Below are 14,146 nucleotides of genomic sequence, written 5' to 3' on the forward strand. Positions count from 1 at the left end.
GAGCTTGTTCAGATGGGTTGTGCGCTAATGTTTTTTTTAGTTTAGCAGCTACAGTGAAGATTTCAGCTTGAAAAAAGGTGTAAATAATGTCTTTTCAAATCAGTTTGGGATCTCAGGGCTTCCTGAGATGTTGAATACGCTGAACAAGCTGTAAGAAGCCATTTTTTGGTTGTTTGTTTATGTTTTCAAACAAGTCCCCATCTACCTCAGTTGTTGAGGAGAATGCTGCAACGCTGTTTTGCTGTGAAGCTCCAGAAATGTCTTGTGGACTAAAAACTATACCCGACTTTTCTTTTAAATGGGGATGAGTAGGTAATGAATGTGAGAAGGTTTCCATTTTTGGGTGAACTTATCCTTTCAGGGTTTTCAGCAGCCTGAAGAGGTGAGCATATTAAGTTTTTTTCACACAAAAGATGCAAAAACAAAGAAAATATTAATGATTTTCTGTAAAAGTTATTTTCTTCATCTCTCTCATCATCTGGTGACCCCTCAGATTTACCTCTGGTCCCAACACAAAGTTTGATTTAGAATCACTTTTTTTCATTTAAAAACCTTATTCTAACATCGTACCAGGGGACATGATTATAATCTCCTCCGATGCCAGACTTCATAGGAATTAAGCATAACTTTTTGTTCCCCTGTTCAATCAGATAAAACTTTCTCCTCAGGGGACAATTCCTCTCTGCTTGTGCAGCTTGTTTTCCCTCTTCACCCTGGTGTCTCGCTTTGGTTTGAGACCAGCTTGCTAATCCAAAGAGTGATTACCTTGATTGCAAACATCAGGGCAAACCATAAGCCGTGCACATTTATCCACAACTCAAGATCTTCTTTGTCTGAACTACATGCACGGATGTTCTCTATTTGAAATATGTCAATATTTGAGCAGTATTTATCCAATGAATCAGTATTTTTTCATTAAAATTTTCTTTTTTCATGGTTTTATTTGCACACTCACACAGTTACATGACACTTTTTTTTTTTTCCTTGAAGCAAAAACGAACACATTAGCCTAAACACCCACTCACTGATCTCTATAGGACAAGGGCTGTATTCACAAAGCTGCTAAGAAAAAGAGCATTGATCTAAGATTACTGTTTGAGTCAGACGGCCACATGTATGTTTCAGATTGACTGAGGTGGTGAAATGCTCTGTCTCCATTATTGGATATTGTTTTTATGAATACAGACCAAGAACTATAGAGCGAGAATTTGAAACCATCATCTGGTCCAAAATGTACAGATTTAATTTATGTTTTAACACATTGACCTACACTACTCCCACACACACGCACACACAAACACACAGACGCAAACACACACACTCTCTCGACACCATCAACACGTCTGGTCCAGAGTCCTTATTTTGATATAGCCGCACAGACTGTTTACATGGATCCATATTGCTGTCAGTAATAACCGCTCACATCCACCACAGGTTTACTCAGACTTTGGTTTCACATTCAATATGTTTGTTTATGTATGATATAGCTTATGAGTCTATAAAAGCACTTGTCATCAGGAGTCTGGACACATCTTTGACCCCAGGATACACACAGTGTATGAGATGATGGTAGATTCAGAAACAGAGAGCTGCAGGGCTACAATGCGGAATGTTGGCAAACTACATTAGGAGTCATTAAATGTGCTGCTTCTACGAGCACAGAGGGATCAGATCAGACTCTGAATGTGTGGATACTGCTGTCGTTCTCCCTGTACAGCACCTCCTTTTAACTACTGATGTTTAGATTCTATCCAGTGTTTGTTTCTCCTGTCTTTCCTATCTGTTTGACCCCTGTGGGGCTAACCTGAGCTGGTCTGTGTTCACCTAAGATGGCAGCGATCAGGGCCTCCGGTGCGGTCACACCACCGCCTGGAGACACAGGGCTGCGGGGGCTGAGCGGGCTGATAGAAGGAGACTGCACAGTGTCAGGAGAGACCAGTCGCTCCTTCTTAGCAGCAGAACAGGGCGAGCGGCTTCGAGACTGGCCTTCTTTAGGGCGAGGACACAGGCTGAGGCCCTGCAGGGAGGGAAGGGGGTTGGAGGAGAGAGTAGGGACAGCGGGGCTGCGGCTGCGACGGTGCCGATGGTGGTGTTTGCCAGTTTTAGGGCTCGGGCTGCGGGAGTTTGGTGCGAGCAGAACCAGAGTGCTGTCATCTTCTGAGCTGACGTCTGAGCTGTCGGAGCGTCGCGCGGTGGGGCTGTCGACTGGAATCTTGATCTGTTCAGGATGGAGGATTCAAGAGAAGATAAATGCATGTACGAGATTGCTAAAAACTGCAACCTCGTGCATGCATTGCACTGCTTTTTTCGAACATGGGGGGCGCAAAATGTCACAAAATATAAACTACAGGATTTGTAGGATGGACACCAATTTTAAATTGTGTTCATCACCCTCAGAACAACTATCGTTCGTGCCTGCATCAAGTTTCTTTGACAGAATGAAACACTGCGTTTATGAAATGTGCTGAAGTCGCAGGGAGGTGGCCAGGGTGGCCAAAACATGGACATAAATTAACCTTTTGAAACTTGTGCTGAGTGTCAAGAAAAAAATGGACAGTCTGTGATACTGGGTTATAGATTCATGCAGTAGAGTAAAAAGAACATTTCCCTCTGAACCACAGTGGAATAAAAGTATAAAGTAGCAGAAAAAAGTAGAGTAACTAATTATAATTATTATCCATCATCCATTCAATTGTGTAGTCTATAAAATGTTAGACAATATTCAAAAGAAAACCGCCAATTGAATCAGCCCAATGCCCAAATATATTTATTTACATGTCTTTTCTTGTCCAGGTCCAGGAGAGTCGTTTCCTGTCTCTACATGACAATGCTGCTGTGCACAAAAACCAGGTCCATAAAGAAATGTTTCTTCTAGTTTAGTGTGGAATGTATATATGTGTATATCCATTCATGAATATATCATAAGAAGCAGTGAGATGGCTGCCGACTGTCCTCTGACGTTTCTTACCTGAATTGGTGATGACAGCCCAACAATACTGGTCATATTATTACTGTAGTAGCCCAGAATGTATTCACAGTCATCTCTTGGCAAATCCTCCTCTGTAAATGTCACCTGGTGAAGACAGGAACAGAGAGAAATTAACCTGGAATTCAGCTGTGAAGCAAAATAAATGTGTGGATTTAAGTATGTGCCACACCTGTGTCGCATGCTCTCCCTTGGCCCATATGTAAGCCTGGTAATCTTTGTGATGTCTGAACCCGACCTGTGCAGAAGGAACAAATGGCATCAGTTGACACTGGGCATCAGATTGTAAGTATTTATCCTGAGCCTTTGAGCAAAAAACAATCTGAGAGTTACCTTGTATATTGCTACCCAGTCCCATGAGCTGCGCTGATAAGTTGCTGCAACAGTGAATCTGACTGTAGCATCTGAGACTTTGCTCCACTCATGGTTTACCTGCAGCTCCACCAGCGGCGTAGCAACCTTGAAAGGGAACTAGAAAAAACAGCAGACCGTAAAAAGACAGGTCACGAGCATGGCCTGGTTACTCAAGATAATCCACAGACCTCGATGTGAGCGGTTTCATTTAGGGACTATTTTCTTTCTACCAAAACTCCTCCTCAGGTGAGGTGTGATGTCAGCTAGCTTAGTTAGCTAGCCTCTCGTTCATTGTTAATTTCGTTAACTATTAATGCGACAAAAAATGTTCACCAGCAACCTTTTTAATAACAAATGAGATAATGAAGAGCTACAAAATTGTCTTTGACAACAACAAATCAGCCAAAAATGTATGTTTTGTTTTCAATGATGAGATGAGACAGGACATTCAAACAATGAATGATTTTTTTCCCCACAATTGTGCGTCTAGCCTGTCTGTCAAAATAAAACGATTTGACAGGGAGTGCAGAATCCCAGGTGATGCTGTCCCAAACTGACAGTGAGTTAGGGGCAACAACATGATGGCTTTTGGTCGGTGCAAAGGAATAGATCTATGGACACACTGGATTTGGACAGTTTTGATGCTATGTCAAAGACAACTCTTTCTCTCTCATGAATTCAAGTTGTCCAATTCCTACATATTGCACCTTTAATGTGTTAGCTAGCGTCAGTTTGCGAGCTTCAAAACCTGTGGGTGAAACATGCAGGGCTTTACAACTGAGGTTATAACTTTTCTGGGACAAGTAAACATGATAGGCAAGTGAATTACTTTGTCATACACAGTCCTGTTGTTCGTGTGAAACATACGCAGGAAATGTGTTTAAATGTGTTGCTGCTGTAACGTTGATAGCCTGCGAGTTCCCTCGCAGAAAAAGCAGCATGCTAGTTCAGAATATGGCATGGTTGCTGTCTTTTGCTGACACAGCATATTCTGTATGATTTCTTAGCTCTAAGGCCAAGTGGGAATATTAATCAACGAACTGTTTCAGCACTAGTGTGATTTTAATGGTAGTATTAGTAAGTACCACCTACACAACAGCCTGATCAAACTGTCTGGCATGCATGCAGAGAGTCTAATGGAACGACAGACAACATTTGGACTTTCTGTCGAGTAAAAGTTGTCTAAAACTATGAAGCAGTGTTTCCCCTACCCGCGCCCCCCCTGAAAGTCAAGTTAATTTCATTTATATCACCAAATCACAACAGAAGTCATTTCAGGTCACTTTTTCTATAGAACAGGTCTGGACCGTGTTCTTTTAATAAATAATGATGTTATTGATCTAATTTAAGCGAGGATATTTAATTTCATTTTCTTCATCATCGCGCATCTACGCTTCTCCTCCGCTCTCTGTTTTATGATGGGCGGAGCTTCGCACCGGCGTACACACAAACAAACACGTGAACACACACCTACAGACAGACACAGAGAGAAGAGGACAACATGTCGCGTCGACCCCCACTGCCTGAAAAACAGGCGAAAATTGATTCTCAAAGTGATTCTGGCGAGGCAAACGTTAGCTCTGCTGCTAGTAGTAGCGAGAGTATCTCTGCCGCTGCTGGTTCAAGCACAGAGCAGAGAACATCCATGGAGCAGAGCAGCAGCCCACCTGCTTCACCCCCTCCCCCCGACAAGCAGCACAAGTCCAGTCACCGTAGGTTGACAGGGTTCGACCCAACTTGGCTGTCAGAGAGGAAGTATTCCTCCTGGCTGTACAAAACTGATATTGGTGAGTACGCAAAAAAAGAGAAACAAATAAAACACAGATAGATGGATAAATAAACAAAAGTAGATTAATAGTTGTAAATAGTTGTAAGTAATTGTATCTGTAATTTGTACAAAAAAGAAAGATATTGCAAAAGTAGTTGTAATTGTTGGAGAGAAAAGAGAAAAATATTGTCAAAGAGTGTTCTAAAGTATTGTTATTAAAATGATTCCTGTTTGTGAACTGTCAGCCAGTTTGGCCTGCTAAAGTAAACTAAAATGTAACTAAAATTAATCAGTATTTTCTGTCAAAAGACTACAGCGCATTTTCTTCTGTGCTGTATTACAGCAAGAAAAAAGTCCTTAAATTAAACTGCTCACAATAAGATCTGTGGATTATCTTGACTAACCGGGTCATGATTTCTGGAAAGAGACATTGCTGATGAGTTTTTCAAATGTATTTTTTGGGACTTTGAGCACCACAAGCCGAGTGCCATCTAGTTCCACACATCTCTATGGCCGATATCTCCAGAACTCTAACACTCACACCAAAAAAATCTAGATGGATAAGCTATACTCCAGGTTAGAGGAAAAATATTAATTTTTGAATTTGGGGTGAACTGTCCCTTTAAATAAAACATAACTCATAAATACAGTATATTTGAGGAAATATGTTAATTTTGTCTCACATGCAGTGAAAATAGGGCAGAAACAGGCTTGTGGTCACTGATGGTGTAGCCCATGTGACTTCGGTACACATGCTGTGTCACTTTGGTTGCCCCACCCAACCATGAGGTCAGACCCCGCTGCAGTGCTGCATTGTGGGTAGGAACTGGGGAGCCGGTGCGACGAAGGCGCCATAGGATGCGATCCGTCCAGGCAGGTTTCCTCTTCTTAGCACTGAGAAAAAGGAAGCAAAGAATGACAGACTGTCACCTCATTGAAAAACAAAATCAGCTAGAGTGAGTTTGAGATGGAGAATACTGAACGAACCTGGTGTCATACGTGTGAGTGCCCACATCAAACTTATAAGTAGGGGGGAACTTGAGTGGTCCCTCATTGAAGCCCTCTAGGATGGACTCTGTGTTTTTAGCCATGTTGAGCTGGAGAGAAGACAAACGGTGAGAGAGGCAGAGCAGGTCACATGCCTGAATGAGTGACAAGGTGATGTTTGTTGCCTTTATGCTACAGCACCCTCTGTTGGTCGTGGTTGGCAATCATGAGACAAACAGGTGGTGGGAAGCCTTCCAGAAAAATCAGTCTATCTCTGCGAGGGGGCGAATGTTTGAAAATGCTGAGGGTGCCTCACCTGATCTCGCTCCCACAGAAGAGGCAGCTTGTTGCTGTCGATGGCACATTTCACCACATGGATGTCGTAGTCTTCTATTCGGAAATTTAAATCCCCAAACCAGAACACGACACTGGGAACAGAAATAATACGACTGAAAATACAATTATGATATTTTCAGTTCAAAAACAGTAGGATTTTTTATTTACGTTTAAGAAAAAGTGTCTTACTTGAAACTCAAGACACATAAAAGAGATTCATCACGTGATCTGAAACATTTTGGTGCAAATAAAAACTAAAACAGATTATTTTATAAATAAACGTATGATATTTACTGACTGCTGAATTATGTTGTGCATCTTTTCTATCCTCGGCTGGATGAATTAAACTCATACTGAATGTAAAAATGACGTCACCCACTCGTGGTCCAGCACACCGGTGGCAGTCCCCCCGTCAAACTGCTGCTGCTGCAGGATGCTTTCAAAGTCCTCCATCCGCTGCTCCAGGTTCCTCATGTGAGCCGGCAGGTGACAGTTGAGAAAGCACAGCGGGTGGCCAAACACTGTCATCCTCGCGCTGACGCCCCCTTTATTTCCCTTAGAGGGAGAAAAAAGGGCAGGGAGAGGACATGCATAACATCTTTAAAATCAAATCTAATAAAAAAAATAAAAAAAACACCTGCATGTATCAACCGTATCTGTGTTCAGGGACGGGATGTTTTTCCTGAGTCACAGAACCACAAAGCCAGACAGCCTGCTGCTGCACTGACCTCAAAGAGAAGGAGACTGCACCAGCAGCAGCCAGGGGGTGATGCTGACATCAACACGCACAGGAAGGTCACACGCTGACATATGCACCCAGGCATGCATGGCAGGAGGGAGCACACACACCACCTTTCAACATACCACATCCCCCTCCCCAAAACCCCACAACCCTCCTGACACAAACCCGCCACAAATTTTGCACTGTGATAAATCTCAGAGCAGAAGTGAGAGCTCTTCAATGCGCAGCACGTACCCAATATCCCCCAAGTCCTGTGCGTGTACTCTCTGTCTGCACACCTCTGAGGAATGGAAGATGGCAGAATTTAGAGAAAACCAGAAGCAGCACTCCCTGCATACGCTGGGACGCCACCTAAAGGGATGACAAATAATATATCAGCATCTTGATTTTATAATTAAGTATGTCTATCAGACTTAACTCCGTACTGACCAGAACATATCCAAAAGGACTGAGTGTGTCCATGCAAAGCTCACTCCACTGGTCTGAAAAAAGCACATCCTTCAGCCGCTTGTTTATCATGGAGTTGACTTCCTGGAGTCTGTGCGGTGCCAGAAAAAGCAGAGAACTGTCATTAACAAGTGAAAATGAAGCATCAATACAAAGGACAGTGATGGCTAACCGGACGGGAAGGGATCAAAATATGCACAGATGACTGAGTGGGCACTCGCGGCTGTCTCTCTGGCACTGCTGAGCCTGGTAGAAATACTTGCTTACCCAATGATAAACATGTCAACGCTCCCATCTGAAACATTTGGTCCGAACAGAGAAGTGATGTCATCTGGCGGGACAGCTGATCCCACGTTCCATGTGACGATGTAGACCCTTTCCGAGGATAGAAACAGTGGGGATGCTGCATTAGAATTACGTGCTATATATATACTGTCGGGTGATAGAGGACATAATCTGTGCTGTAATCCTCAGAGAAATACCTCTCATCAGTGCGGCTGTATATAGAAAGAAAGATAAGCACAATTAAGCACCTCTTTGTACCTAGATGATGACTCAGGTAGGTGTGTGTGTGTGTGTGTGTGTGTGTGTGTGTGTGTTAGCGTGTGTGAGTCCTGGAAGAGAGAAGAGATGGAGCAAACTGTCCTTTAAAATTTCATTACAGAAACTCATCACTGCTGCAACTAACATTTGTTTTTAGAAATGATCAATCTCTTGACTTTTTTCTCAATATATCAATTCAATAATTTCTCTGTATCACATTTGCGAAGCTGGAACAAGCAAATAATTGACTTTTTAAAAAAAATATGACCCAGGGTTAATTAGTCATTCAAATAGTTCATTGCCTGATCAATAAATCATCATTACATCAAACATTATCTTGATTTCTGCAATCACGCGAAAACAGTCTTAGTAATATAGACATGTTTCCAACTCTCAGGGTACATTTACAGGGTTAAAGAACTAACACCTCTTGAATACCTGCTACACAATGATGATTTTGAACATTTTAGCACTATAACTTCAAATGATTTATTTACGCTACTGCCAAACTTTTTCAAAAACGTATCATAAGATTTTAGATCCATCCATTTCTTTTACAGTAATTGGAAATTTGCTTGAGGTGTGAGCTATTATAGTCTATAGTTTATACTATACTGTACACCTTTATTAGTTTTTGTCAGTGTCTATTATTTTTATTATCTGTTATTCAGAACACAGACTGTATTATTGACTCTCTCTGTTGGTGCATTCAAGGACATTTTGACATTTAAGACCTGAGAGCTGACTGTTGAACAGCAACATCGTAATGTCAGAAATTACCAAATCCAGTGTCCGTGTAGGACAAGAAGGCAATAATGCCAGAGTAAAAATACTGAGTGATTCCCGTCACTAGTCCACCAGTGCTTTGATTACAATACTATTTCCTGGTGACAACAACATAACATAGGGGTTAGATGTTTTTTTGTGGGATGCAATGGGCAAACTCAGACTTCAGCCATAGTGACGTGGGAAGGATTTTGGATAACTGGAGAGAAGCGTGCTCTCCCATCTAGTGATTCAAAATAAATCAGGATAGCGACAGACATCTTTTTCAAGCCACTCGTGCGAGCATATTAAAGATTATACCTATTTATGATTATCCTGAAGATGGAAATGACCACAAACGATCACGCTTTTATTGCCATCTGCAATAAAATCTCAAAGAGATGAAAACACAATTGGTGTCATAGATTAAGTTATTCGTGTTTTCATACTATACTGACATGAATGTAACCTATATGATTTTGTAGTTAATGGACTAAGACGTGCAAATCCACCAGAGAATATGATCTATGTGATGAGATGTGTATTTGTGTCTGACAGTAGGTTGAAGCTCTGCAGACACGTTTCCTTCTTCATATAAACACAGTTCCCGGACTTTAAACAGAGATTTTTACAGGCAGCCGTTGCTCATGAGCGAGGAACCAAACAAACGTGTTGCCCCTGGGAAGCTTGCCAACAAAATGTGCCTGTGTCACTCTGTCAGGTTCACAAAGCTCTTAGTGAAATTTGCAGTTTTGATTCATGTGACATGGTGTGGCACATATCAGCTTCTTACAGCCGCTGACTGCAGGACAGCTTCTTCAGCTGGAGGACAGAATCCCTTTAAACCCTCAGACAGGCTCAGTAATATAAAAATGTTTTAATAAAGGTGTGTTTACTTGTCTCACCTGAAGTCGTTGTTCTCTCCCGGCTTCTCAGACTGCACTTGGCTCTGTGTTGCGCTCCCCGGTGAGGGGCTCCTCTGTGGCTGAGGACTGAGGCCTGGTTTTGGGCTGAGGCTGGAGTTGGGGCTCAGGTAAGGCTGGCTGGTGTAAGACTGAGGGCTGTGGGGACTGTGAGGACTGTGAAAGGCGGAGGAGGAGGACTCTGTTGGGGAATGCGACAGGGCGTTGGCACTCTGAGGTCCTGGGATGCAAACTGGGATCAAATCTATTTCCTTTGAGGGGTTCACTGAGATCCTGGTCGTCTTTGGAGCAGGTTTAGTTCCAAGAGCGGTTGGTCTTGGCCGGCTGATGCTGGCCAGTGTTGTCGGGGTGGTCCCAGACTTTGGCTGCCCTGACTGCACTGGTTCTGTCATTTTCATAGGTGCAACTGCAGCCTGCATAGGGCTCAATCTAGACTGTTTATTAAGCACCTCTGACGGGCTGATGAGAGGAGGCTCCTTGATTTTGACCTGTGGGCCTCCGATCAATGCACAAGGGCCGAGCTCCACTTTGGGCCCGCAAGGCTCAGTGTTGAGTTGTTTCTGCTGCATGCGATCCATCGACCTGCAACAGGCAGTATATAGACTATTATAACACAGCAATTTGAGACAGAAACACGACGATGTGGCTTGCAGAGAGCACAACATGGCACAAGTCACTTGACTTGACTTGAAACCCGCCTTCACTAAGGTCACAAGACCTCAGCATCTGTTAGTGTGTCCTCAGTAAACAGCGAAGGATTTGCCTGCATCAAGCTGAAGCTGAGCGAGTGCATCACATTATACTGAGCACCTGTCTGCATCACTCTCCCCAGGCATCACTGGTGACGTTATCATGAGAAGGCAATTGGGCTGAAGCGGTGGTGAAGCAAGTACCGTCTTTGATTTCTGTCATAATAGGAGTACCACAATGCAGAAATACTCTGTTACAAGTAAAAGTACTAGCATCAAAATATACAACAGTAAAAGTACTCATAATGAAAAATGGCCCATTTCAGAATCATACACGTTATGTGATTGGATTATACAGTGTTATTTTTTAATGTTGCAGCTGGTAAAGGTGGGGCTAATTATAACTACTTGATGCACTGCTGAGTATCTTAATCTATAATATTACATCATATTTCCATGAGTTGATTCAATTTTTGAATTAATAATTTGAATCTGCAAAATAAATGGGGCTTTTTCACACTTCATTTTCTAATCCCAGGTGTATCCTTAGAGTTGACCCTGGGAAGATTTAGCCCATTTCCTCACACAAACAGTTAACCCAGGGTTAACCTAAACCCAGGTTAGCCCTGGCTTAGCAGCTAATGTTTACATACTAGAAAGATGCATGACACTATGTTCATTTCAGCACCATTTCACACTGGCATCTTTTAAACTAGTGCTACATACATTTTCAGGGGATAACCCCACAAACTCAGGGCTAAATCTGCTCTATAGCAGAGCCAGAAATCCAGGGCTATCCGTAGCTTAGCTTGGAGCTAAGTGCTGTGTGAAAAGCCCTTTAGAACGGTCCTAGTCCAGGGCTAGTGTTGGAACTGAGCCAATAAAATGCAGCCTAAATGCACGCCTAAAGTCAACGTTTTCTGAGCCTCGGGCAAACAGCTCTCTAAGCCCGGGGCTGAGTGCAGTGTGAAAGGCCCAGCTAAAGCTGTGAGGTCAATGTCTTGGAGTAAAAAAGTGAAATATTTGCTGCCAAAATTTTGGTGGAACAGAAGCATAAAGTAGTATAAAATAGTACATACACATATCTAAAATTTTAACTTGAGAAATTGCAGTGATTGAAAGTAACTAAGTACAGTACTGTACAACTTTGAGGTAACTGTACTTTACATGAGTACTTCCAGTTTCCACTGTACTATATTTTGGAGGCAAATATATACTTTTTACTCCACTACATTTATTTGCTAACTTTAGTTACTTGTTACTTTGCAGATTTGAAAGCCAAAGCAGCACGTTTAAATTGATATTTTATCCGTAATAAGATATGAAAAACACTGGTTTCGATCATCAAAAAATGCTGAATATCGAATCCGATAATCATCCAGACTGATAATCTATCAACACCTTGTATACAGTATATACATACATGTAAATATACGTATAATTTACTGATTTACTGATAGTCCTTCTGATACTTAAGTCCATTTAATATCGGATACTTCTAAGTCGCTTACTCGTCTGGGTGAATTTCACTTTTTACTTGTGGGTACTTTTAGCAACACTGAGTAAATGTACTTGATTATCTTCCACCGGTGGGCTGAGGAACTAACTTTGTACCTCTGTCCTGGATTACATCCTGGTTGCCTCGCAACGTTTAATTAGCCCATGACCCTTTTACAAAGCAAAAGACAGAGCTGTTGGTGATTATTATGGGATGGTATCACAGCGTAAAAGCCTTTATTGCCAAACCATTTGATCCCTTTCTCTTGTCTCATTGTAGTGAGGTGATGGGACACACAGCTGCAGATGAAGGAGCACATCAGACAATGTCAACAGATACTGTAGGTCACGAGGAGGATGTGATGGGAGGACAAGTGCCTCCCACCATTTTGTTTATGTGCCCTCCCACACAGAAATGATACACCTCTGTTTAATCATTCATGATATGCAAATTGGGATCTCTTTCATGTGACCACGGTAGTAACCTGCAGAACACAGCTGAGTGATGGTGATCAGACAGGTCCACGATTCAATTCTGTTTAAAAGTGAAAACTTTCACATCCTAAAAAAGAAGAAATGGGCCTTTTTTTGTGGTCTTATTTCATAACCCAAGAGCCTGCGAGTCTGAATGACTGCCGCGTTATCTACCAAGGTGCGAGCCTGGCATCGTGAAAAACACCCAGAAACGCAACAATCAACACAAACACGGAGCTATGGAGCCTGCTCACAGCCCTCCTGATAACATCTTACCTTTCGTGCGTTTTTTTTTTTTCTTCTCTAAAATTTCCAAGGTGAACCGTAAAGGTGATCTCACAGATCCACAGAGGGGAAGAGCATCAGTCTCTTTCGGTCTCGCACGCCAGTCAGCTCGACAGCTCTGTCACCGGGCAGGATCGATGTCTGGTCCGGAGACACGCCGACCCAAGCAGCCTGCGGGACGGATGAGACCCGTCGGTACCGCGCCAAGCGGGCAGCGGACGTCTCCGTCACGGTGCGGACCGCGCCGCAGGGCTGTCAGGACAGGAGGCGGTCACGCTTGGTGTGTCCGGACTCTTGCATGTTGATGTTTGTACCACAACACAGCGGCTGATTATCCCTCATCCTGCTGGGCACCCGCTGTCTGCAGCGCGGAGCAGTTGGCCGGAGCAGCTGTGCACTTTTCGGTCACCATCCCGCGTGCACCTCCCGCACACCCACCGCGTACACAGACCCATCACCCATCACGCGCCTCTCTCTCTCTCTCTCTCTCTCTCTCTCTCTCTCTCCCTCTCTCTCTCTCTCTCTCTCTGGTAGAGCAGGAGAGGCAAAACAAAAAATCAGCTGCCAAAGTGCAGCCGGCCGGAAATAATTGAGCATCTGTCTTATCAGTGACGCATTAATCTGGCATTAGTGCGTCACTGATTGCCACTGAATTGATCAGCACGCCAATAATTACATTTCATCCTGGCAGGGCTACCTATCTGCCCCCCCTGTGATGTCTGTATGACAGCTGGGTGCTGAAAAGAGTGTTTGTAGCTTATTGAGCTGCATTTTTTGTGCTCAATAAGACAAAATCAACAAAAAATGCGTTGATTAAATATTGTAGTTTCATCATTAAAGGTGCATTATGTAGTTTTGGGGAAGACATTTTAAATCAGAAGAGAAAGATTTTCATTGACTGATTTGTTTACACCTAAACACACTTAAACTGACCTTAAAGGACAACACAGTTTCATACTGTTTTACTTTGTTTATATGTGGCGGACCCTGCCACCTTTCTAGCTTCAAACAGTGTACTGGGGACCTTATTTTCCTCTGAGAACAGCTTGTTTATTCAGTTATGGAAAGAAGAGCTTGTAGTATTACCTCATTATTCTCCAAAACCACATAGTGCCTCTTTAAATTGTCCTATTACTCTCCTGATCCCCAGCACATCGGCTGGAAAATAAAAATGCCACGGTGGGACTATATTTTCATTTAAATACAGTCCCCCTAGAATGAATGACAAGAAATTATGACCTTAAAGTTTATTGAAGCTGAAGGCTGGACAGACATTTTTATCTACTAAAAAAGATTATTATATTCCTTTTTATCCCCTCTCTCTCTGTCCCTCATTTTTTTATCCTGAGA

General features: G+C 42.7%; 1 protein-coding gene across 1 annotated transcript; it reads right to left on the minus strand.

Moving 5' to 3' along the window:
* Positions 1–1,747: 1,747 nt before the first annotated feature.
* inpp5ja (inositol polyphosphate-5-phosphatase Ja) lies at positions 1,748–12,870 on the minus strand. Its single transcript, XM_073478410.1, has 13 exons — positions 12,788–12,870; positions 9,834–10,433; positions 7,888–7,995; positions 7,603–7,711; positions 7,408–7,524; positions 6,811–6,986; positions 6,412–6,523; positions 6,096–6,205; positions 5,792–6,002; positions 3,320–3,457; positions 3,159–3,224; positions 2,969–3,073; positions 1,748–2,218 (listed from the first exon to the last, which is right to left on the minus strand). The coding sequence occupies exons 2-13, from the start codon at positions 10,427–10,429 to the stop codon at positions 1,748–1,750; spliced, it is 2,319 nt and encodes a 772-aa protein (XP_073334511.1). The 5' UTR covers positions 10,430–10,433; positions 12,788–12,870.
* Positions 12,871–14,146: the final 1,276 nt, after the last annotated feature.

Source organism: Pagrus major, chromosome 12, assembly GCF_040436345.1.
Source record: "Pagrus major chromosome 12, Pma_NU_1.0".
In the NCBI taxonomy this organism is placed as follows: domain Eukaryota; kingdom Metazoa; phylum Chordata; class Actinopteri; order Spariformes; family Sparidae; genus Pagrus; species Pagrus major.